At 36.1% G+C, this 27,766-nt stretch overlaps 1 protein-coding gene across 1 annotated transcript in view; it reads right to left on the bottom strand.

Moving 5' to 3' along the window:
* The window catches only part of LOC135071324 (uncharacterized), a 57,622-nt gene extending 48,854 nt beyond the window's left edge, over positions 1-8,768 (bottom strand). Inside the window, exons 1-6 of the mRNA XM_063965117.1 lie at positions 8,760-8,768; positions 7,784-7,939; positions 7,485-7,673; positions 7,245-7,274; positions 3,623-3,739; positions 2,820-2,997 (exon numbers count right to left, since the gene is read on the bottom strand). Of these exons, the coding sequence (XP_063821187.1) occupies positions 2,820-2,997; positions 3,623-3,739; positions 7,245-7,274; positions 7,485-7,673; positions 7,784-7,939; positions 8,760-8,768 (679 nt within the window). The remainder of the gene's footprint in view (positions 1-2,819; positions 2,998-3,622; positions 3,740-7,244; positions 7,275-7,484; positions 7,674-7,783; positions 7,940-8,759) is intronic.
* Between the last annotated feature and the right edge of the window lie 18,998 nt (positions 8,769-27,766).

Genomic DNA, 27,766 nt, shown 5'->3' with positions numbered 1-27,766 from the left:
ATTTGTGAAACTAAAAAGCTACCTTTGCGGATGTTTCAGAGATATTTAATTTATCTTTTGCACTTATGCTTATAGTAACGTAGTTTTAAATAAATAAAACAGGCAGGTGCATAATACAATTATTAAGAGTTTACTTAGAGATGAAGTATCTACTTGGGACAATTTGTAAGAACCTTCTGTTTATTTTCTCAGTCACTGCAACTTTACCTATCGAACTATGCTGACGCATAATGCATGACGCATAATGCATGACGCCTAAAAATCAATGATAACCTTTACCATAGAAAATATTTTTTTTCTATGCCTTTACTACTCTCACTTACAAATCTATATCTTCTATACTTATAATAAATCTGTAGAGGGGTCAATTCTGTACATGAAATATATCTTCAAAATAAATATCAGGGGGTGATTAGTGATCGATACTGATGCCAAAAATGCAATCAGTTAAATTTTTGTCTGTCTGTCTGTCTGTCTGTCCGTCTGTATGTTCCTTATAGAAACAAAAACTACTGGACGGATTTTAACGAAACTTTGTATAATTATTCTTCATACTCCTGGGCAGGTTATAGTATACTTAGGAATTCCCACGGGAACGGGAATTATCGGGAAAATCCTTTTGTATGAAAAATCTAAACCGCTTAAGTTAGACGCTTGAAATTTGGTATGCAGGTATCTTAATAAACTTAAAGCTTAGTTACAACATGATATTGCAAAATTCCCACGGGAACGGGAGTCAGCGGGAAAAAACATTTGTATGAAAAAATCTAAACCGCTTAAGTTAGACGCTTGAAATTTGGCATGCAGGTATCTTAGTAAACTTAAAGCTTAGTTACAACAGGATATTGCAAAATTCCCACGGGAACGGGAGTCATCGGGAAAAAACATTTGTATGAAAAAATCTAAACCGCTTAAGTTAGACGCTTGAAATTTGGCATGCAGGTATCTTAGTAAACTTAAAGCTTAGTTACAACAGGATATTGCAAAATTCCCACGGGAACGGGAGCTAGCGGGAAAAAACGTTTGTTGTAAAACGGGATCCACGCGTACGAAGTCGCGGGCGGCCGCTAGAAAAGTGTATAAAACTGCCGAATTTTGTACATACGTTTTTGTATGTACATAGTTTTACTTTTAATTTATTTTCAGTTTAAAATCCAATCCCTTCGACATTTATCTATTAGTGTCAAGATAGTCCCCTGTCACCGCGCAGTGTGGTAGAGACATATCGAGCGAAAGCAAGCGAGTGGTTAATGCATTAATCCCTCGAGACCGATGGTGGGACTTCAATCGTAGTTTGAGATTCTATATGGTTTATAATATTGTTTGTTTGGATAATGAATAAGATTGTGCTGGGGTGCTCACATACTTATTACTTACCTAGTTACTTATAATAAAAGTTACGAACTAGTGGAACCCTGTTTTATAGTGACATTTAGTACAGAAAAGTCAACATGAACATGACCGAGGAAACTCTGTGCAGATTCAGCCAAACAGAAGAAGAAACGGCCATGCATGTTCTTTGCTCATGCAGCCCGCTTATGAGCAAAAGAAGTATCCATCTCGGGCGACACATCATGCACCCGGATGAGATAGTAGATATCACGCTTCAAAGAATCTGGATATTTATAGACTCAACGGGACTAAGCGGTGAACTCTAAAGACAAGGGCTGCCACAATAGAAAAAAACCTGGTCGAGCTGGCGCAAATGAAGGCCCAAAAAACCAATAATAATAAATAATAGAAAAGTCACTTTAAAACAGTGTAGGTGTAACTTTTTACCAATAAGGGGATTAGTCTACTCGTACGTAATAATAACGGCGTTGTTTTTTCAGACGATTTGACAACGGTCAAACTCATGAATTTCCAGTGTCAAAAACTCTCGACTGAAAAAAAATTGGTAGGTACTCAAAATGTTACATTATCGGCATAGGTACTTACTGACACTATGACAACTAAAACGAAAAGTTCTTAATTGGTTAAGTTAGTTCGGCCTTAAACGTGTTTGTCTGACCTATAGGCTAATCGAATCACGCCAGACACCAATTAAAAAATAATAAAACTGAAATATTTTCTCTACATCGCTTCACGCCGTCCCCCACTCTATTACCGTATATCAATTAGAAAATTGCGAGTTTCCAATTCACAAACAGTTTCGAGCGGAGCTGAGCGAGCGAGCGATCCACGATTTAATCCCTCGCGGCCGTTTTATAGCGCCTCCACTACAGGCGGGTTTCGTTTAGTATTCATGAAATCAATTCCACTTCTTTTTCAATTGACGTGATTAAATTTGCTGGAGTATGCTGGTGAAATAAACCAATAAGTACCAGATAATTGTGTTTATCACTCTCACTGAAGGTAGATGACCGAGAGAAGAAAATGCAAAAGAAATACGCAGTTGCAAAACTTGCGCGTACCGAAATTTGAACTTGGTACATTCACCTCTGTCGTCATCCCTCATAAATCTTTATCACAATTACTGAAAGATAAAATGCATTGATAGCATACTTGCAGGGACAGGGTAGCTTAAGTGGGACTCCCTAAGTAAGAAAAACGAGTAGGTAATATGCAACGACCTCGGTGATCAGTCACTCGCCGTAAGTGGGAGAAAACTGGAATTCCAGGCAAAGCTTTCTCTACCACAGTCTCACCGCGATTGCCCGCCTACAGGGTAGGTCTTATGAGTCCTCCAGGTGAGACGTTATTGAGTATCCAATCTCCTTTATACGGTTCGTGCGTTCATGATGGTAATGGTTCGTAATAGAACCATCTAGAACACAGAGGCAATACTAAGGCACGTCGAAACCTATAACTGCACTAACCTCTAGCATCATCCCTTGTGCCTAGCACCGAGGCGATCTGCGGTCGCTCCTCATTGATGACCAGCTCAGCCTGCTCGCTGTACACGCTGTGCACCGTCGAGATGCACGTCAGCCGCAGCTGCCCCCGCTCGAAGCTGTCCGGCCTCACCATGAAGGACAGCTGGCTTATTGAGGCCACCTGCGGAACGTTCCTTGATTGATTCCTTTTCAAACGAAAGGCGTCCACTGCTGGACAAAAGCCTTCTTAAGAATTTCAAAGGCCTCCTCAAGGATTTCTTGACAAGTAACATAGAAACTGGTGGGAATAGTTATTGATACCGACTGAGAAAAGTTCTTTGATTGATTTATTTTCAAACAAAAGGCGTCCACTGCTGGACAAAAGCCTTCTCAAGAATTTGAAAGTCCTTCCTAAGGATTCCTTGACAACAGACATAAAAGTAACATAGAACTGCTTGAAATAGTAGTGACATTTGCACTGTTGGACAAAGGCATTCCCCAAAGATTTTTTAATAACAGGCCACCATGTCCCCATGGTTGGTTCAAAGACCTTTATTGCAACTTGTTACATCCCAACATAGCTTTACACCAGCCTTGGCTTTTCGATATTCACTCCTTTATTATATTAACCTTATTATAGTTGTTGCAATTCATGAAGGCGAGTGAGCTTTACATGTGTGGTGACCCGCTACTGTTCGTTTTTCAAAAGTCTTGATAGACATTGCACTATCGTTGTGCATGTACACGTACACACACAAGTAAAGGTCACTCGCCTTCGTGAGTTGCAAGAACTTATAAATATTTACCTTATTTGACGTCTCAGTAGTGGGCATGGGGTCAGTTGCGTCTTCGTCCACCGAAGTGAACTGATGCCTCGGAGTAGGCAACACTACCGTATCCTGGCTGGGCAGGAGTTCACCATCCTGAGAACAAACAAACACCGAGTGAGTCAATACTGGTTGGTCAACGGATTTGTATAATAAACATCTTTGTAGTAAACATGCCCAATTTTTCATAACAGAAATGTAATCCGCCAGCAACTCAATGAATCCCTTTAATATATTAGAGTCAAGTGTGAAATTGGTTTGGCTGACTTGCTAAGTGCATCAGTTGAATGAAACGCACATGCACTAGATGGCACGTATGTGCATCCATTTACAGCATTAGCAGAGGTTCCGTCTGTTAGTGACTGGACAGCTCCATTTGTCCTCTAAGTTCATGGCTATGCATTATAGTATTTGCTAATAGGATAGTGGCCAACAGAACAAACTACACGTTCAAGCTATTTACTTCTTTATGTATTTTAAGTTACACCTAAAAAGATGTATCCATGTATTGTAATAACACACTTCGCACAGCCCACAAATTTCCAAAACTGATAATTAAAACCGGAGCGTTGTAAACCCGCTTTATGATTTACACTCGCAACTGAAAGTAATTTATTACCTTTGTTCCAGCCTCAAATTCCTGGCAGATCGAGATCGCGCCATCTTTACTGCGTAATTGGCCGGCGACGTTGACAAATGGATGCTTACCAGAGATACAGCGGCGCAACAAGATGATACAGTTTTATGAAGGACTAGCACACGCCCCGGAATCGCTTGAGATATTGGCAGAATGTTCCTAGGCCAAACATCATATCAGCTGGCATCTTTTATATCTAAGTTGTAGTAAAAGATATTTTGCAACGTTCACAGCTGGACAAATGCTTTTCTCAAGGATTTCCACTGCAACGAGTCTTACGCTACTTACTCGTACATCCAGGTGCTTCTCGCGACTTTTTCCAGCCGGGGGAAGATGCGCGCCGTGATAAATCTTATCGATAATTTTAGGCGACAAACGTATGAGTTTTTCGCGAAAAATCGAAAAAATTTCACGATAAAAGCTAGGCCTTTTGATAGTTGGTATACCTAGCGGGACTAAACGTCTCAGTCCGTGGTTGCTACTCGAGAACTTTCCTGCCCCAACGGCCTTTTACGAGCTATGTGCCCCGCTTAGTTTTTATAACACTACCTAGAATACCTATTTTAAGAATGAAAGTTTTAGTTAACTCTCCACCTGGACATTGAACCCACAACTTCTGAATAAACAAGTCAAACTTTCCGGCTACTAGGCCATGCGGGCGTTATTTATTTATAATGAAACAAGGCAAGCAAGAAAGTTTCCAAGTCCCTTTACTTACTAATGTTCATTACTTTGTTTATTCGGATTGGATTGTTTATTTCCTTTATAATTATCGTGATTGGAGTATGCGACTAATTAGTTAGATGTGACCTAACTAATTACATTAGAGGAAATGGGAACAGTTGTTTCTGTTGTTTAGACGGCAAACAAGGACGAAATGTTTTTGTTTACTTGAATAAGTAGAGAGCTCTATCTAAATTTATATAACTCAAAGGTGACTGACTGACTGACTGATATAGTGATCTATCAACACACACAGGTAGATGTTATGACGTAGGTATCCGCTAAGAAAGGATTTTACGAAACTCCACCCCCTTTTAATATACGAAAGTATAGTAAGTAGGTACTATTATCAGTGTGATAGGTATACCTAGTGCGGTGTACAGTATTCAACTAACCAATGAATTATCAATTTTATTTATTTATTTTTATGGTGCATATTGGACCGGTCATTGTGGAAATCCTTGAAATAGAAAAAGTCACAGGTTGCTCTAATAAGAAGACTACTCGTATAAACAATTTTAAAATAGTTACCGAAATCCTTAGACTATTCAAAATCATAATCTCAAATTGCCTTCACGGCTCACATTGAAGTAATCTTCGCTTATAAAAATATTTAGGTATGCAAACGTTCACAAAATGCCAGCCGAAACTCGGCGATCGTTATCTCAACAATGGTCGTGAAATGCGATTTTCTGGAGTTACTAGATTGTATGACAAGGCCTTTTGTATAATTGGTCATTAAACTGAGAGGCTCGGGTGAATCTTACGTTCAGATGTTCAGACTGGGACAGTTCTAAAGGAGCTTATGTTGTTTTGTTGCTTTGCTTGGCTCTTATACTGACGTATTTAGGAGAATTTATTAGCGGAATAACTTTTTCCAGCGGTGTACAATTAACCCTTAAGTAACATCCTTATTTTTGGTTACACTTGGAACACCCTGGGGTAAAAAAATTACCCCAATGGGAAATTGAAAAATTTTTAGTAAATATTTCAAATCAATTCAATTCGTGATTTATATGTATTAGCGGGCTCACTAAATTATACGATTGCTTTAAAAAAATCGACTATCTAGCGTAAAAAACATCTTAAATCAATCATAACAAAAAATAAAGAATTTTTCATTTGCAACTAATAGTTTCCACAATGCTCTTCTAGGAAAATCTTGGAAAGTTATTGTGGGAACCAAAAACTTACACTAATCGGACATCGAATAGATGCTTTATAAACATTTTAAACTCTAAGTTAAATAAACGAAAATTTCAAAACTTATAACAAATCAAAATAAAAAAACTTTTTTTAAAATAAAATTATGAGAAAATATTTTTTATTTTATTCTATTTCTAATTATTATTTGCAAAACACATCAAACACACTGAATTATTGCGTAATTATCAGTTTCGAGCTCTATTTCTGTGTCGAATTTATGAACGCTCTGTTCTGAGGAGATGTTTTCAAAGTTCGAAAAGTATCATGTAAATCAAGCTCTATTTATCTCTCTGCATTCTCGAGACAACGTGCTAATTGATTGTCATATTAATATTTACTCATTTTGTTTAAATATTATAAAAACCTATTAATAACATGTTAGGTGATGATAAATTAAAGCATGCGTAACTAACACCCTGGGGTAAATTTCTACCCCACCTATCTGTAAAAGCCAAACGGATGATTTTTTTCACATCCCGCGTCTATGAGCTTAAAGCGCACGTTCTGCATTGAGAATACACAAAACGACATTGCACTAGCTTCGCTAGAAAAAAAGATATGTCGATTTTTATGCGCCTGGGGTAAAAAATTACCCCACGGTGTTACTTAAGGGTTAAGCAAAGTATATCCTTCTGGGAATCAAATTATGAAAATTGAAACAGCACTCGTCACTCGTGCAGGGAACCGCCCACAGCAGTTTTGATCAGGTGTATTCATTGCTTTGGCAGACGTCTGCGTGACCTCGTACCTTCCACTTTACCCAGCAGCACAAGGTGCCCAATGGGTGGACAATGTCACTAGGCCTCCAGTCAAAAACGCCTATATGTGAAAGCGCTTTTATAGTTTTAGCGCGAGGGTTGCTGCCCATACGACAACAAAAGCTAAAAGTGGCAATGGCTTTTACTGCCAACTTTAGTTTTATCTACGAGTCATTAACACGAAAGGTCCAAATGCTTTCCGAGGTGGGAAGATGACGTACACAAAAGAACAAGAAGCTAGAAGTAATTAATTTTTAGTTTTATCATCATCACCAACCTGTATAGTATCCACGAAAGGTTCAAACGCCTTCCAAGGTTTGAAGATGACGTACACAAAAGAAGAAAAAGCTACAAGTAATTAACCTTTAGTTTTATAATTATCACCAACCTGTATAGTTTAAACGCCTTTAAACGCCTTTAGAAAGGTTTAAACGCCTTCCAAAAGGCTGAAGATGACTTACACAAAAGAAGAAGAAGCTAAAAGTAATTATACTTTAGTTTTGTAATCATCGCCAACCTGTATAGTATCCACGAAAGGTTCAAACGCCTTCCAAGGTCTGAAGATGAAGTACGCGATATATGAAGAAACTAAGTCGTTTCCAACCTTTTTGGAGCCACGATAGCCGAACGATGAAGGGGTCGGACTGGCCGACTCGTGATGCGGGGAACACGGTTTCGATCCCCGCCACCGCTCGACTGTTGTGAGCTCACTCGTGACACAAGCATATTTAATTTAGTACTAGGGGCTAACGGGACTTATAATATTTGAAAAAGGAAAATAAAAAAAAACTTTTAATTTTATCATGCATCACCCACCTGTATAGTATCCACGAAAGGTCCAAACGCCTTCCAAGGGCTGAAGATGATGTTGCTGTTCTCGTCTCCTGCCGCTGATACGCTCCTGCCAGGAACGTCGATGGAGACGACTGGACTCGGCAGGATCCGTTGCTGGATGACTGGCTTGCCCTCGATCTGGAGAAGAAATTATTTTTAAAAGTACTGGCAAGTGAGAATGCAATTATTTTCTAAGGATTGACAAGTGAGAGATGAGAGGTTTGCTTTACAAATGCATGGTTATAAACAAATAAGTATTTTATTGTATTAAAGAAAAATTTTAACAACATTCGCCTGTCTTTTTATAATTGACAATTGAACACACCTTTTTTCATCAAAAGTTAGGCTGGGTTGCACCATCTTACTATAACTTTGACTAACGCCAAAAATCTGTCAAACTCCATACAAAACGCACCGGTTATCGTTATAGTTACGGTCAAAGTTAGATGGTGCAACTCAGCCTTAATGTACTACAGGTATTTCTCATTATTAGCATTTAAAATGCAAATAATCCCAATAAACATGGCCGCCTCCAAATTAGGTTGACATTTAATTTAACGACTTAATTGCCATTCGTCTTGCCGGCTTTGATGTCGTAATTATCCAGAACAAAGAACTATTGTTGATTGGGACCGCTGATTTGTAATTATTGCTTTGATTCTAATTGTTGAGTTTGTTTCCATTACCAGATTTAAATTGGATTGATGATTATGGCAGGTAAGTAAATGAAAATACATAATAAATTGTTTTTCTTTAAATCGGGTATAAGTAAGTGCTCGTATAGACCACGCGATGGTTTTACAAGCTAAAAACTTTAGTATTCTAAATGGTTTTGATGAGATTTTGGAACTGGAGGTTCTTAGATGGATTGTCATCTGCATCTGAGTCACAAATTGAAAATCTATATTGTACAATTTGGAAATAGTTATGGTTAGGAATTTCTAACCTTAAGACTTACAGGTTCCATTGTTTGAAGGAAAATGATTCGACGGTTTGAATAATCGTCGCATACACGTATAGGTCTGATTAAGCTGTGTACTATTGATTTGAATAAGATAAAATGTATTTTACTACAAATCACATGTAGGTAACCCGTGAAAAGCAACTGTAACATGATAAAAACATTTCAAAGAATATTCGAATTCGCCCGGTCAGTGCACGCTAACTGGATTCCCGTTGCTTGACGTGACAACACGACGTGTCGCGACATGCCATGACGGCGACATGGGGCCATCACGCGACACGACGGCGTGACGGCGACAACCGTCGACTAGTCGCGACAGCCGAGCACTTGTCAGCGGTCTAACATGCCCCAACGTGTTGGGAATTGCGTTAGGTTTATGAATTTTAATCAGTAGAGCTGCTAGGGATCTGTGAATTAATCGTGGTTAACCCTTAAATTGGCACTCATTGAACCCTTGCTTCAAAAATGGTCAAATTTGGGATTTAGGTATTGTTTTGATAGATTAAGAAAAAAATATTTACTTTTTGAAAAAATTTCAATTAGTATAGAAGTTATGACATGTCACTCAAAACGGACATTGCCAATTATTTAGCATTACAACCATGTCACTTAGGACGGACATTGCCAGTTTAGAAAAACAAACGTAAAACAACTTTTCTTAATAACAATACAGGAATCCCTGATAATCATCCTCTGGCTAATCCAGCGCCTTTTGCAATCCATCTGGACTATTTACTGTTGATTTTACATAAATTTATCAAAAAATACCCTGACATATAAAAACAGAAAGTGACTGCCTGATTTATCAACATAAATACCAAACCGGTGGGTATAAAAACACAAAGTTTGGCATGTAGGTTCCTTATTAGGGTCTAGGGGTGTTATCAGAAAGGATTTTTCCAAAATTACCCCCTAAGGGGGTGAAATGGGGGTCCAAAGTTTGTAGGGCGAAACAAAATTAGTTACACTATTTAATTCGAAACTTCACAGGATACATTCCTATCGATAAATGAATAAACACGTGTTTCAGGTTATTTCAGAATTCAACCCCTAAAAGGGGGAAATTGGGTAAAAATGTCTAAAAATCAACATGAGTATTTATTACTGATACATGGCATTGTCCGTTTTAAGTGACATAACATTTGTAACCTTGAAATGAATGGAAAAAAATCGATATTTTTTTACAGTTTTGGCAATAACCGTCAGTTTTATTCGTTAATATTCTAAAATCAATCAATAAAGCACAAGAACAAGTGTAATACCTACAGTATTGCCACATTTATCAAGAGTGAAAACTTGACATTGCTATTGCATTTATTCAACTGTCTTTATTTTTAAAATTCGCGGCTTTTTATTGAACTGCAGCCTCGTGTTTCACATAAAATATCATGCTTTTTATAAAATATCCCTTGAAAGTCGATAAATTGCTTTAATTTAGATTCTGTAAGCAATTATTTGACATGTCCTTTAAAACGGACAAAAACAATTTAAGGGTTAACTGTGTCCAAATTATGCGAGGCAATTGTGTGAGTCAAATTCAGAAGATTTCAAGTTGGCATTATACCTATATCAAATATTTTATTGTATAGTCAAAATGGATACCTAACCTTTGTATTCACTGAACATACTCAATATTACTTGATCCTTTCAATAATAATTGAAACAATTTATTTATTTATTTCTCTTTTTAATTCTACATTAATGAGTAGGCATGTACCTGCTAACGAACGTACATAATATACCATCTGTCATTTCACAATATCAAGTGTTTTGGGGTAGGGTTGTAGGGTTTTTAACCCTTTTGATATTGTTCAATTAATTTATTTTTCATTTACTTTCCAAACTGCTAAAAAAATTATAGCGTCATAAAATATTGAAAATTAATACATCCCCATTTTGACTTTACGTCAGGAAGGGCTTTCAAACTTGTAAATCTATTTTACTGGCCACAAAAGCAGGCCTTAATAAATTAGAGGCAGAATATCCTCCGCCCCGGACACCTGTAGATTTTAACGTTAACGTTATTCCAGAAACATAACTCAGCGGAAGGAGATCAAAGGCCTAAAGTCATGATTAGGGGGTTCATTGAGATAATAATTATTACAATAGTTAAATGTGTATCTGACAACATTGTTTTAAAATTTAATAGTTACTTTAATATTATTTGGTTGGGAAACTTCTGAAGGAGCTAAAAGTATCTACTATTTTAAAATGTAAGCAAGTTAGAGATTGTGTTACGAAAACCACGTCCATAGCACATTATATTTATTTTTGATGGAATAAGAATTTCTATTTTGTGGAATTTTGACATTAAGGCTGAGTTCACCACCTAACTTTGACCGTGACTATGACAATAACCGGTGTTTTTGTATAAAGTTTGACAGATTTTTGACGTTTGTCAAAGATAAAGTAAGATGGTGCAACCCAGCCTTAGTAACCATCATGACGAAAGATTATTGCAAAAAGACAAAATTTGTTAACCTTAAGAATGCGTCACATATTTTTAGTACTATACTCATTAGAATGCACCACACACATAAAAATAAAATGTTTATTTGATTCAAATGCATCATTCTCCATCACAAATCTGATAACAAATCATAAATTTTCATAACCCTTGTAGGGACAAGCAAAAATCCCCGCATTTATATTCATACGAACGCATTGCTATTACCTTTTGAGTCTGTAACTGAAAACAACATAATATTTTACATGTCACGTGATGTGTTGCATAGAATAAGTAATTGTGAATACTCAGGCGCAGGGTGTGTAGTGATGGGACCAATGCGATTATCGAGTCATAATTTGTACTCGCTAAAAATAACGATTTATAAAAAATAGAAGATGTAAAGAAGAAACTAAACCCTATTTACCTTAGCATGCTTATGTAAGGTGGTCATATAGGATCTCGTATTTGATTTTACAGATGGACGTTTGGTCAGAGTGCCTAGTGTGAGTTTACATCAAACGCGCTCACTAATGAGCAAAATGACATTAAATGTATGACGGATTGCACAGCGCCCCTAGCGGGAAACGTTCAAAAACTAAAATTTTCATACATTTTTTAACGTTTGATGTAAACTCACACTCAGCCCACTGCAATAGTTTAGGTGGTTTCGCATTCGATTCCTCTTAGTCTTATGTAATTATCAGGGTTTTTCTATCACTAAATAGGTATATTTCGATAAATAACCTATATCATTATTTAAGTTGAGTGAATTTTATATAAAATATCGCTGCCAAAAGTTTATGTCAAAATTTTTGCTAGAAATACTATTAACAACAGATTATAAAATTGTACATCCATACATTTTGCCTTGCAGATATTAGTATTTCGATCATACACGTCAGGTTTTATTCGGCCTAAATATTTGGGCTATTTGCATCTGGCTTTAGCTTTGATGCTACGGAGCAAATTCATAGCGTACAAATTGCACAAATTTCGCAGCCGCTAGGCTTAATATTTTCATAAACTGGCGATACACTTCCACGAATAATATTCTATACAGAACTATGCTGGCTTTAACATCGCATCTATTGCTATTTACTCTGAAATACAGGAATATTTATATGCATTATCTCCAAAATGCGAATAATATCCTATAGAAGACTGAAGAAAGATTTTATTTCTGATCGAGTGCGAGTTCCAAGACAGTTTCAATATAAAATTAACGTGCATTATCAATCATAGACGTAACCGGATAATTATACCTATTACAACGTTATAATTATCTGGAATATGTAGATAATATTATTATTTTTATTTTTAAACTGGCAGACAGTGGTGACTGAGTTAGTTGCGGCGCTTCTTCTCGGCACTTGCCAAATGTTTGTCTCGAAGCGCTGGTAGGGGAAAAAAAGAATGAAACATGTATATCCTTAAGAGCATTTGACGATTTGTAAGTATGTACTATTTTAATTAGTCTACACAAATAAAGATAATTTTGATTTTTGATTTTACTTATTAGGATTACTGAGATACGGCACATCACTAGCGGGCTAATGCAAGAAATGAGAATGCGTTTGAGGAATACAAATGAGGACGGGCTTTCTTCCTCTGACAAGAGGCGTGAAGTTATATTTAACTGAGGAAAAACGTCAAAGCCATCAACCATTACTTAGTTATACGATGATGTCGTTTCCTCTTACAAGTAAGTATAGTTGGAAATCTCATGTAGAATAGAATAGAATAGAATAGAATAGAATAGAATAGAATAGAGTAGAGTAGAGTAGAGTAGAGTAGAGTAGAGTAGAGTAGAGTAGAGTAGAGTAGAGTAGAGTAGAGTAGAGTAGAGTAGAGTAGAGTAGAGTAGAGTAGAGTAGAGTAGAGTAGAGTAGAGTAGAGTAGAGTAGAGTAGAGTAGAGTAGAGTAGAGTAGAGTAGAGTAGAGTAGAGTAGAGTAGAGTAGAGTAGAGTAGAGTAGAGTAGAGTAGAGTAGAGTAGAGTAGAGTAGAGTAGAGTAGAGTAGAGTAGAGTAGAGTAGAGTAGAGTAGAGTAGAGTAGAGTAGAGTAGAGTAGAGTAGAGTAGAGTAGAGTAGAGTAGAGTAGAGTAGAGTAGAGTAGAGTAGAGTAGAGTAGAGTAGAGTAGAGTAGAGTAGAGTAGAGTAGAGTAGAGTAGAGTAGAGTAGAGTAGAGTAGAGTAGAGTAGAGTAGAGTAGAGTAGAGTAGAGTAGAGTAGAGTAGAGTAGAGTAGAGTAGAGTAGAGTAGAGTAGAGTAGAGTAGAGTAGAGTAGAGTAGAGTAGAGTAGAGTAGAGTAGAGTAGAGTAGAGTAGAGTAGAGTAGAGTAGAGTAGAGTAGAGTAGAGTAGAGTAGAGTAGAGTAGAGTAGAGTAGAGTAGAGTAGAGTAGAGTAGAGTAGAGTAGAATAGAATAGAATAGAATAGAATAGAATAGAATAGAATAGAATAGAATAGAATAGAATAGAATAGAATAGAATAGAATAGAATAGAATAGAATAGAATAGAATAGAATAGAATAGAATAGAATAGAATAGAATAGAATAGAATAGAAAACTTTTTATTTGCAAGAAAGGTATACAAGCAGGCAAGACATAGATTCAAACAGAGAGAAATAAACAAGTGCCCCTCTGAGAAAAAGGCACCCGCTCAGCGTACATCAAGACCGCCAGGGCTTGTCTTGAAACTGATTTTCAGCGGGGGCCCTCTGTTGTCACGGCGTACCCCTGCTGACGGAGATGCAAGAGGAGAAAAGAGGCACAAGTCCGGCAGCAGGGAGAACGCAGCATCATAATCTTATTTCTCATACCATTCATCAATAAATACCATCTACTAAAATCTCTTACACCCGTATTCACAAACGATGCTTTATTAAGTGAAGCAGCAACGCTATGCGAAGTCGAACGCACAGCGTTGAATAGAGCTCTGTGATTGGTGCGTGTGTTTCACTCCGCCACTCAAGTATTGTCTATGAATAGGGTCCCTGTGCGCGCACTCTGAGACCTCATAACGGGACTATTCCCAGCTCTCGTTCCCACCGCTGCAACTCCTGTGTAGCCAGGATCTACAGCTTGACCACCAATAAATATCCAACCAGTGAAGGTCAAGTTTGAGATGTCATAGTAATGTTTGTGAATACGAGTGTTAGAATCATCATCATCAGGTCAGTATATGATCTCCACTGCAAGAGCAAGACTCTAAAAGTTAACCAGAAATAAATGGAGAATTTAGTCTACCCTGCCCACTCTGGTCAGACCATACTAGTTATAACAATTCTTTTATAGGTATCTAAGCTTTTTAACCATCTTAATTAAGAACAGGCTAATCCTATGTAAATATCTGAGACTGAGACTAGCTATAAATAGACGTTTTAGGCTCTTCCTTTCTAAATTTAACATTTAGGTATCGCTTTACATCCTACACTCGTGAATAATTTTGTAGCTCACACAAGCAGTAGGTACCTATGTGTCTGTATAGTCTACTTACTACTTTAAAACACTGAAAGATCTTAGGTGGATCTAATTGCTGCTATTTTACAACAGATAATGTGTTGTTTGTTGTGTTGTTGACTCTATTCCTGTAGGTATTTAAAAGTGTGTTGTACTTTTTAACGTGTAACACTCGTGTTCACAAACATTACTGACTAACAATGATTGAGGTTTCACAGTGCGTGTGGACGCACTGGGTGACACAGGAACCAATCACAGAGCTCTATTCAACGCTGTCCATTCGATTTGCTGCTTCACTCAAGCAAGCATCGTTTGTGAAAACGGGCGTAAGTCACGTTCGTCATTCCTACATTAGACTTCACATGTTTGGTTTAAAATAGCACTTAAAACATCTACTTAAGATGCCATTGTGATAACACTTTCAGAAGCACAAATAATATGAAAGTTTGCACATAACAACAACAAATAAAACGCCAAGATCAAAGCAAACAGCTCACTGGAGCACTCTCCGCCAATACAAACTCTTTTGTCGGCTCTTTGTTCGACACAACAAATTCTCTTTGTAACATAATTTTTCGACACGTGGCCATTGTGTGGGAGCGGTGTTCCGGAGTTTAACGCCATTGGTACAACTTCTGCGATATAAAGACTTCGAGTCCGAAACACTGCATTGAAATTTTCAATTATACGTACTTACGTGCTCTGTGTGGATTTCAGTTTGCCATAGAAAGTAATTTCCAAGAGCGCGTCCATTTTGCAAAAAAAAACATCGAAAGCAAGAGGTCAAGTTTTCTTATTTCTAAATTATGCAAGGTTTATGTCTAAACAAAGACAGATTTTTTAAATGAAAATTCAAGTTTAAAAAAGACGGTAATTTTTAGGCATCCTTTTTTGATGATACTAGCTTTGAACTAATTGACTGTCAAGTGTAAAAAGATAGAGGTAGATAATTGTAACATAGAATTTTCAAACAATGCATCGTATGCCTACGGTATTGAGATCTTACTTAGGGTTACTTTTTAGTTAAGTGCCTCTAGACAATGTAAAATGAAATTTCTTGATGGTTAAGAGCACTCTAATCAAGTTAGTTAAAGCTGAACAGCTATTTTCTAGCTCTCAGAGCTGCAAAACAACGTTATTACTTGCAATCAAAGCAAAGACAATACAAAGACTGCCTTATCGTTGAACAGCACCTTCGCAAGTTTAAACACAAGTAAAACTTCAGTGGAGACTCGACTTTGTTTATTGTTTTGTTAACAAATTCTTTGCTTTAAAAGAGGTGTTATTATTATGCTTTTTGAGTTAAACTGTCTCTTTGTGATTTCATTAAAATAACAGTATGCTCGGCCGGAGATCGTCTTGATTAATTTTGCTTTTCTTGTGTTTCTTATTTGTTGGCTTTTTAATTAGGAAGGTTTTTTTAGGGTCATTGTTTTCGTACTTGACTGCAGCCAACTGGTGTTACAGGTTTGATTTCAATGGGGCAACGTTTTGAAAACAGACATAGTATAAAAATCAATAAATATACTAACATTTTTTCTTTCGGGTTAATTAAGAACATGACAAACGAGAATATCTTAAAAAACAAACAGAAAAATTGGGAACCTCGTCCATTTTAAGTAATTCTCTAGTTGGTTTACTATACGTTGAAATTATCTACTTTTATTTGTAGTGCACTAAACACTACCCCAAAAATGTTCTCGTAAAATAAAAAAATCTTATAACACATTTTATTTTCGCTTTATCTTTGTGTTCCCCAATAAAACGACCAGAAAGCCACATTCGTACTTCTTTTCATACAAAGTAAGTGTATTATCTCGTGAGCATAGCCATTCTCTTATATTACAACTATCGCGAGGTTAATGACATCACAAAAGAATGAATTAGCAACACAAAGCGCGCGGGGCACGACTCGAATAAATTTCCCATACATGACTTTTGTATGGAGCGGGCGGGAGAAATTTATGGCGCCACTAGATGGCTCTGAAGGAATGTGCGCTTTTTAATTTTTCCGCCCCACTGGCTATTCTTTCTGATTGTTATGCGCTGGATGATGGTGGGAGGATTTAACGTCACATTGTTTTAGAATCTTGCACTCATAACTCAGAATTACTAGCACACAGACTTAAGTCGAAATGGGTTTCTCATGGGTTCAAACTTGAAAACAGACGTTAGTAACTATCAATGATTCTCTCTAAGTAGAGTCCCCATAATATACGCCCGTATTCACAAACATTACTATGAGGTCTCACAGTGCGCGTGGACGCACAGGACGGCACACGAACCAATGACAGAACTCTATTCAAAGCTGTGCGTTCGATTTGCTGCTTCACTTATGCAAGCATCGTTCGTGAATTCGGACGATTGTATATCTCAAGTAACATAAGATGCCACAATGTTAAGCTAAATGTGCCATTGCTAATGTAATTATATTGTACTTATCAAAATTATTAACATAGTTCCACTACCGACACCGTAACTAAATGTATCAGATTAAAAAATAACGAAATAAAATCTTTAAATTATTGTAAATCGTAGACTGGCCCTTTTCTTCTCTGTCTACAGTCCAACCATGCGGCCCATCACTCAGTACCCGGTTCGATTCCCAGCTGATAGCCGATAGAGATGTGCCAGGCATGATTGAGTGTTACCATCGTTCACAGAGACAGGCTGATCGGACAGATGCTAGTGATGGGACATAGGAATTAGTATCGATACACTTAAAAATATGCTCAAAACAAACACTGTGGTTGAATCAAATACGATTGATTTCGGGCAGCTTGGCCCAACATTATTTTTGTTGAATTAAGCTCGACTTTACCTACCTACAAGGTGGACCGACGACATCGTAAAGGTAGCAGGGAAGCGCTGGACGCAGGCCGCTACCAGTCGATCAACATGGAAAGCATTGGGGGAGACCTATGTTCAGCAGTAGACGTCCTATGGCTGAAATGATGATGATGATGAAGCTCGACTTAAAATTTTACTTCTTCTAAAAATATTTAATATGCAAATTTTTATTCAAGGTTTCTACTGATTAAAGAAAATACCGATATTTACTCTTCACTTTTCCACCCGTCAATTTTATCGAATGCTGTAAAATCAACTTACAACTTAATTTACGCATGTTATGCTATAAAAATTTAACAGAATCGAAAATCTTATGCGGAATAGAGCATTAATTTACAAACATGAACCAATTAGATAATATATTGTTTGTGATAATTACTTCGAGGTAAACTGTTTCACTAAAACATGATATTAATTAAGTAATACGTGAATAATTTACCGTAATGTATTTCTAGTAATTAGACTGCAGACTCAAAATCATGAAAGCGCATGAATTAATTTCGAAAACCTATCAAATTATGGAGGATAATTTCATTGATATTTATTTATTGTTTATTGTGTCAGTTTTATCTCTGAAATTAAATATAATAAAATTCATGAGAGCTGCCAATGCTGCAATTATCGGATGACGTAAACTGAATTTATCGATGCAATTTATGGGCGATAAAATATTTTTATCGATACATTTCAATCACTAAATGAAGTGAGAGGGTTTATTAAGAACGGAAATGTCATTGGACGCCTATTATGTGATATTGCCTCGTAAATTACAGACGATGAATGCTTTATCTTCTCGTTTTCAGATGCTGTTACTGTTAATAAACTGACGAACGTTTCTCAGCTAATTTAATTAGCATAATTTATAGATTTTAATATCAAATTCACAATAAAAACACGTTCTGTAATTTTTTTTGTCTATATTGACTGACTGACTCACTCAATCATCACGAAATTTCAGAAACTACAAGTGCTAGGAGTCTCAAAGGACAATGACCAAAAGTGGTCCAAATGTCCACCACTAATGAGACCTATATTGGCTTAAAGTCCATTAAATAGAGATTAACTTTCAGTATGGAACGAAAAAAAAAATAAGCTGTCAGTAAAAAGTTATGACTGTATGAAAAATTGTAGTAGTTTACGCGCTAATCTCAGGAACTACTGCTCCGATTTGAAAAAATATTTTTGTTAGGTATAGCCCATTTATCAAGGATGGTTTTAGGTTATATATAACATCACCCTACAATCAATAGGTGCGGAGCAGTAAAGACAAATGTTGTAAGAATGGGAAATATTATTCAAAGTATTTTCACGCATACAAAGTCGTAGGCACAGCTAGTATAATAATATAATAATTCATCTATAACCCCGCGCCAGTTGGAAATAAGACTATTTTTACCCCTTTCGCATTATTCCAAGTATTCCAATATTGTTGTCTTTCTTCTGAGCTTTTTTTTTTCTTTTAGCAAGAACCTAACACTAAGCACACTAAGCGACATAACATAACATGCATAGATTAGTCCAAAATGTGCGATGTATAGAATGATATCGAGAACATTTTTCGGATCAAAAGGTAAAAACAAGGTTTGGTTATAATATAATGAATCAGTATTTAGTAGACTATTTTACTACATAGGTTTCGTTAGTGGTGGACATTATTTTGGACCACACTCCATACATTTTTGGTCCTTGTCCTTTTGCATGGGGATTCCTTTTAGAATGTAGGTGCTCACTAAGAACGGATTTTACGAAACTCCACCGCGTGGCCGCTAGTTTACCTATAAAATGCTTCTTGAGATACAGATAAACAGATGTTTATTGAAATGTGATTATTATTCCTTATTTACGAGTAGATCTTTACCATGGGTTGCACTATCTTACTCTAACCATAACAAATGACAAAAATCTATCAAACTACAGTTAAAGTTAAGGTAATACAATTCAACTCAATTTGAAAACGTCTAGGTTATTCAATTGCTAACAAATCTTTTGTATCTAAATCAATAACAATAATACCATCAGACAATTTCATTGCTTCGTTTCAATACAACTTATTTTGACGATTCCGCGCCGCAATAAATAAAGAAAATTCAGCTTTAGCCGTAGCAATTGTCGCGCACAGTGGGGAATGCTGAGATATTGTCAAGCAAAATGCCGGCGACGGCTCAAAGACGCCGGCGGGACTTGCGTTCCCGGCTCAAAGGGTTGACTCGTTTAACGGACTTTCTTAGACTTAATAATGAGGAAAGAAATGTACATAATTTGATTTGAAGTCAATGTTGTTGCCTGGCTTTGTCGAATTGTTATTGTAGTTAGTAATATCTTAGTCATGTAGTAAGTACACTACAGTACAGTAAAGTATTTCAATTAGTTAAGTAAAAGGATGTACTCCGATGCTTCAGATACAAATTGACACAATCAGTGTACAAAATTTTAAAGACAAAACGTATTTATATTACGTGTTAACCATTTTCTACCCGTTACCCGGTATGGATTTGGATAAATAATCCGAATTAAATATATCAAGGTTTAAAGGTGAAATAAATAAATAATGTTGTGTATGTATATTTGTTAAAATCGTGTATAAAAAATACTTACCTATATAATTCAGTAGAAAATCCAATAATGAATTCCATAAAATCATATTTCAAATGTTAATGCTTTTGCAATATCTGAAAATCATTTATATTTTCCACTTCAATCGAAATTGTATTCAAACTTTCAGTGAAACGATAAAGAATGATTTTTTAAAATGTTTTTCATCATCAAACACTGAATATTATTTTCTTAAAAATTCAAATAAAGATTCTCAAGAGACGCGCGATAATCTTTTTAACGACCAACTATAACCCTTAATTCAAAATTCAGTCATCACGCACCACTGTGCACTCGTAGATTAAAACACTTAAAACTATACGGGACACAAAGTTTGGAAGTGCGGGGACATAAACAAAATGTCGGGACATCACAAAGGAGTTTATTCTCCCGAGAGAGGGAACAGGCTTAATGTTCTGCGGTGGCATTCAGAGGGTACATCCGTCAAATTAACACTAGAAAGGCCGCCGTCCCATTTTTGTCCCACTCGCGAGTTTGATCGTCTCTAACTTTTTTATTTTTCAACGAAAGTCCATGAAACTTTTTGACTTTTCCTGATTTATTGAATTTTATCATTTTTTAATAGTTTTGATAATATAACATTATTAGAAAAAAAATTAAAATCGGTTTTACCTAGAAGCGCCACTGGGTCATTTTTGTCCCACCTTGGTATTTGCAACAATAATTCGATGAAGAGTCCTTGTTTCGAGAAAATACGAGAATGGGGAGGTGAGGAACGTTTAGGTGACTCATCACAATGCAGAAATGTAATTAAATTGTACTAATTTTTGCCTGTGACTTCACTTAGTGAGAAATTAAGTTTATCATAGAAAGACCTAATTTCTTGACACTTATCGTTGTTATTTGACCAAATGACTGAATATTATTGTTATTTATAGACTATATTATGTTATTCTGAAATATTAACAATAAAACTGCGAAGTTTTATTAAGATCGGCTTAGTATTTTTTGCGTAAAAGAGTGAAAAAACAACAATCGATCTAACCATGAATCCACACTCACTTAGTTCAAGTTCAAGGCTTAAATCCACCCATTCATCCTTCCTATCCGTTCATCGGTTCATCCATCCATCAATTCATCAATCTTTATTAACTTTTACATTTATAATATTAGTAGGAAGATGACTTCAAGACATGGGCCAGTTCATACATTGTATGATTTGATACATTTTTAAAATGTGTGACTTTTAATTTTTTTTAATTAAATGTACATACTTTTCATTGTAACTGGTAAAAAACTTCACTGTGTGTGTACGGATAACAGAAAAATAACCATACCTATAGAAACTCCTAAACACATAGTAGACCAGAGAGACAAAAAAACCATACAAAAAAACTTTGTGCAAAATGTGCACTATTATTTGTAAGATATTTATTATTTATTCAAAAAGAATAATGAATAGTTAAATTAGTAATTTCATAATTTTAATACAGTATAACACCATGTAATATGTGACTATTTTTATATGAAACCAAAAATATCTGACTTTTAATAATTCAAAATTAAAATTGAATACATTTATATTTTTAAAGAAATAAGTACATATTGATTTAACTGTATAGATAAACTATTTTTTAAGGATACTACAAATAGTTTTAACCATAATGTTCATGCCTGAAACTAAAAAATGTTACAAAATATATGCTGGGACAAAATTGACCCAGCGGCGCTTTTGGGGGGGTCGTAATCTTCGGCACTTCTAGTGTTAAGTGGGATTTGATTTTTATTTGCTCCTACATAGAGAATTGAAAAGGCTTCTGTTGTGCGAATTGTGGTAATTAAATCTTAATCGTGATGGTTGTCACGTAATAAAGACAGGCTTGGCTTTGTCTTTGGGATAATCTGAGATATTAAGGATTCTGCGAATTTATTAGAGTGGATTTTTGTGCGTGGTTGTGCTTGCATTGATTTTAGAGTAGACAGAGTTTGCTATTGCCTACGCTGTATTGTACAAAAACTGTTAATTAAAAATAATAATTTAGGCAGTCTTATCAATAGAAAGAGATGATTTCCAGATCACCTAGTTAGGGAGAGGCAAGTTGTTTGAATTACAAAGGGAAAAGGGATATAAATAATAGAAGGAACATACTTGACAAAATATTTGTATAGACAAAAACAAACGTAAATCTAGGCCATTCAGAAACAGCCACTTTTATGGGTTCAGTAATTTAAGATTTCCATTTGTATTTCAAAATAATGTAACATTAAACAAAAAATTGATTCTCGTTGAACGTTTTAATGTTAAACTCACTTTGCTTTTGATCCATTTGGCGACCCATGGACACGGGATATGCTTTAAATCCAAAGGATATGTACGTTGATGAGGAGGAGGGTTTGATACTCAGCCGGGTCAATCTGAAACCTTTTTAAAATCCGTTCTTTGGTGACCCAAAAATATGTACAGTGAGCGTCAAATATTTCGAGCCAACCAAGTGACCAAAAAGTTGATAACACAACCTTATTCCAATGAGGGTTTTCGCGATTGAAAAATCCGCCAGATGGCAATACGTAGACGGGAGGTCCAAATGCTGCATGATTGGTGGATTTTGACATATCTGTCAATGTCATGTCAAAAATAACCAATCATGCAGCATTTGGACCTCCCGTCTACGTATTGCCATCTGGCGGATTTTTCAATCGCGAAAACCCTCATTGTAACAAAGACGTGTTGCGAACTTTTTGGCTATTTTGGGTGTCATGAACTATTTGTCGCTGACTGTACCTATTTGTCCCAAGATTTCCTTTGTTGATTTTAATTTTGGAACGGACTGCATGCGGAATGAATTGTATTTTATATTGTTTGTTCGATAAATAAACCCTTTTTGGACGTCGCTTCGCACGTGCCATATCATTTTACGAGCTGAATTTTCGCCCAAGTTGTTGGCGTTTGAAGCGTTTACTTTTCTTTTGTGTTGTGTAGGTATGCTTAGCCTAGGCGCAGACCATTGATTTTTCGTCGGCCGATAGTTTAGTCGGGCAGTTGATCAGTATGGGCATGTATGGAAGTGCGCACATTACACCGATTCGATTTGGCCGATTCTTCATACAATTTAAAATCGAGCACAACTATCGGCTTACTAAAAATCGGTGGTCTGCGCCTAGTCTTAGGCTAAGTTTAGATGGACGTACATTATTCATCACCATCACCATTTCAGCCACAAGATGTCCACTGCTGAACCTATATTTAGGTCTAGCATTCCCCAACGGTTTCCAGATTGTCCTGTCGGTAACGATGGTATGACATTAACATACAACTTTACAAAAAGTCAACGCACTTAAATAAAAGCCCTGTGGAATATCTAAACAACTCTATTTTTCTATCGCGTCTAGATACAGTTCAAAGTACTTTCTGAAAGCTTTATATCTCACCAAAATCTGTATCAATGACAAATAACTCAGAAAACCTTTTAAATTAATAACAGCATCCACTTAAACTCACTTGAGACGTTTCATTTGAAAAAAGTTTTTCAAGAACGTTCTTTAAATAAAACTGTTTTAATACTAAGAGATGGAGACTTATCGAATCAGGATTGATTTATGTAAATCCTTTTATTTTAGTAATATTTTATCAGATTAGCTTCCCGCCCCGTCTGCACTTGGTTTGCATGATAGGCTATTAATTCAAAATCTTTAAATGGCAATGACCCGTGTGTTTTAAACGTAATAAAAAAACAAAAGGTTTTAAACGGGCCACGTATTAAAAAAACAAGAAAACAGTATCTATGTATTGACGCCAGCATGCCAGTATTATCATTGTGGCATCTTACGACCGTTTTCACAAACGATGCTTGCTTAAGTGAAGCAGCTAATCTAACGCACAGCATTGAATAGATCTCTGTGACTGGTTTGTGTGTCACCCAGTGAGTCCACGCCCACTGTGAGACCTCATAGTAATGTTTGTGAATACGGACGTTAATTTAGTTGTAAAAAGTGTTATTTTGTAAAAAAAAAAAGAACTATAAGTCTGATGTGCTGTCGTCTGTAGGTACGTGCAAATTAACTACCGTTAAGATGACGTCACATTACAGTTAATATTCTTTACATAAGTTATGTCTTCTTCTCCTTCCATATGTGATATTATGCTACTAATCATTTTTAAGCACACAATAGTACCTATTATTCTTAAAATAAAAAAATTCAATTCAAGAATACATTGTAGAGAGTTACGTTAATTAAAGCCTGCCTCGATATTCACAAAAAATACTCTAGAATATTATTTTATTCAAAATTAATTTGTTCTGCATACGAATCGCAAACAAAGCTACTTAAATTTTCAGTTCGACGATATACTATAAGGTTATTTTTAAATTTTCAGGATGGGTTCACTCATTTTCACACTCAACAATTTTTGAATGGTAACAGCAAGAATAATCGAAAATAAAATCTATATCAACTTGAGTACCCATTAAAGGCTATAGTAAAAACTATAGCAAACATGATCAATGGTGACGTTGAACGTGAAAACTATGAACATTTATTGTAAGACAGTTTTCTCTGGACCCCCTTTTGACTCTACCAACAAAGCAGGTCAATGATACTGCAATTTCAATATGTTATGACTTACTTACTTACCTAAGCATCATTTCAGTTCAGTCCAACTCTATAATTTGTAAGATTTAGTTTTATTTTGTCTTAAAACAAGTTTAGTCACTTAGATACGAGACTACTACCTGTTCATACTCAATTACCTCGTCGCGAGCCATCAGAAAAATTAACGCAAAGGCATAAAAAAGAACAGCCTAACTTGTACCATTGGCATTTTCCCTGATGATCCCCGAGACGTCATTTTCTAATCCGGCCTCTAAGCGGTGGTCCTGTTCGGCTGACTTTAAATAATTCGCGCGCGCCCACTAAGTAATGAGCCCGACCCTACGCCACAGTCGGAATTGAACAGCCAGGATTATCAGCATGATAACATGAAAACCAATAATAATATTATTGGTTTTGGGCCTTCATTTGCGCCAGCTCGACCATGTTTGATCTATTGTGGCAGCCCTTGTCTTTAGAGTTCACTGCTTAGTCCCGTTGAGTCTATAAATTTCCAGATTCAGCATGATTAGGATGTATCTAATCTTTTTTTTGTCTTTCTGACGGCAGTTGATAATGCTCTACATTTACTGGAGCTATAAAGAAAATTGTCCGTACCTAAATTTCAGGAATATCATTCCTGTAATGTAATTCGATGCAACATCGATTTCAGGCTTATTAGACGCAGTTTTGCTTTGCTAGTTTTTGAGTGCAGGGTAATAAAAGAGCGACAACGACAAAGATGGGAACAGTAATCAATCGACTTGTATTACGAGTACAATCTTAAGCCAAGGTCCAGTTTTATTCCGTTATATCCGTAGTTAACTGGAGCAATTGTATAATTTTGTGTCAGGTGGTTAAATTAATAAAATGTAATCTAAGCCCAGCCCAGCCTTAGCCATCTTACTTCAACTTTGACAAACGTCAAAAATCTGTCAAACTTCATACAAAAACACCGGTTATCGTTATAGTTACGGTCAAAATTGGGTGGTGCAACTCAGCCCTTATTACAAAAAGTTAGACTCAGTTTGAACCCTGGTTTAAATTAACATTTAGTATGGAAATGACATTTTAAACCAGAGTTCGTCCCGGGTTTAACTTTTTTGAAATAATGCCCTTAGAGTTTTCTCAATGAGTTTGTCTCAAAACATATTTGTTTACAGTGAATTGGCTTACTTATTTGTGCTACAACATAGCCATTATAATTTTAAACCGAGATCAACGCTTGGGAGGAGTTTTTACTTGAAAATTTGAACAGCTATTAAATTTTGCCTTTCATGTGCGAACGGTTGAGTATGCTATCCATTTCACTTTGCAACCAGTTCCATCTATTTGATGAGATGGAGTTGCTTCAATCACTAGAAATTAGGTGCGTGTATTTGGCATTTTAACATTTATGTATGTAAATATGTAGGTAATAATAATAATAATAATAAGAGCTTCGACCAACATCTAAAGAAGCTCTCCCTAGATGGTTAGCTCAACGGTCAGATTCAAAAGTCGGTGATCCTCAGCACGGCACGGCACGCATTGTCCGGAGGTTCCTCAGCCTGTGCCCTGACCACCGGTAGCTTGGGCCCTGCTCCGCTGCCAGCGGGTTAACTATTTTTAAGATTTTTGTTTTTATAATGTATTTTTAGTTTTTGATAGGTAATTACATTGTAAAAAGAAAAAATTAAAAATAAGAAATAAAAATGAATAAAGAAATAATAACAATAACTAGTTTTAAGTGTTTTTTTTATAATGTACTAGCTGACCCGGCGAACTTTGTTCCGCCTTAATGGCAATAAATAAGCAGACTTTTTTTTATTTCGAACGGGATAAAATGTATCCTATGTCCTTCTCCTGGCTCTAAACTACCTCCCTGACAATTTTCAGCTAAATCGGTTAAGCCGTTCTTGAGTTATAAGTGGAGTAACTAACACGACTTTCTTTTATATATATAGATTTTTATAACTTTTTCTTTTGTAGTTTACATTGTAAAAAAATATTTAAAATTACGACAATAATATAAATAAAGGAAAAATAATAATAATAAATACACTTTATTGCACACCAAACAAATAACATAACATATGTAGGTACCTATGTTCCATTGATTTTATCACTGGTTTTCATTTATTTTGTATTATCGAATAATATTTTGACTTATTTTTCAGTCATATTTTCGACTACACCACGTATTTTTGTGGACTGAATTGTGATTGTGGTTTTAATTATTTAAAGTGAAATATTTCAGTATATTATTTTCCTACAACGAAATTATTGGTTCACATAACTTCGTCAAAATCAAACGGTCAACTCAAAACTACTGAGTGATTCGTATAAAATTCAAAAAATTGCTGTACCTATCTGGTAGTTACTGCGAATATATTCGCATTGTAACATTTATTTAGTATTCACGCCTTCGTAAGAATGTAACAAAAACAACACCACGTAATATTGTATTAGGATGGGTAATGTTATTCTTAACGGACATGACTCTATCCGAATTTCGAGATATTAGCTCTCAACGACACAGTTAATTTAAATACAGTAATCTCTATATTTCCGTCCGTCCATCCGAGGAGATCCGTAGGAGAACCAGAGTGACTGACATAGCCCGCAGAATCACTAAAATCAAGTGGCAATGGGCGGGGCACATAGCTCGAAGAGCTGTTGGCCACTGGGGCAGGAAAGTTCTTGAGTGGCGACCACGAGCTGGAAGACGTAGCGTGGGCAGGCCTCCCACTAGGTGGACCGACGATCTGGTGGAGCGAGCGGCGCAGGACCGGTCATTCTGGAAATCCTTGGGGGAGGCTTTTGTCCAGCAGTGGACGTCTTTCGGCTGAAACGAACGAACGAAGCTCTATATTTACCACCAAATTAATCTTAAATAGAAGCACTTACACCTCTACGCAGCAAATTTCGTAATTTAAGGAGACCTTGCCTATAGATAATTTAAGAAGTCATAGAATCTACAACGAATATCATCAAGATGAGCAACGTTTATATTTCCCTCTGATTTTTTTAATAACCACTTAAGGTTTTTTCAAACATGACACGTTTCAACAGCTTGCTAAAGCGCCGCGTTCTAAATTATATTGCTGGACTTTCACAGGCTTAA

The sequence above is a fragment of the Ostrinia nubilalis genome, chromosome 4 (genome assembly GCF_963855985.1).
Source record: "Ostrinia nubilalis chromosome 4, ilOstNubi1.1, whole genome shotgun sequence".
Lineage (NCBI taxonomy): Eukaryota > Metazoa > Arthropoda > Insecta > Lepidoptera > Crambidae > Ostrinia > Ostrinia nubilalis.
This window is presented reverse-complemented; position numbering and strand designations above follow the sequence as displayed.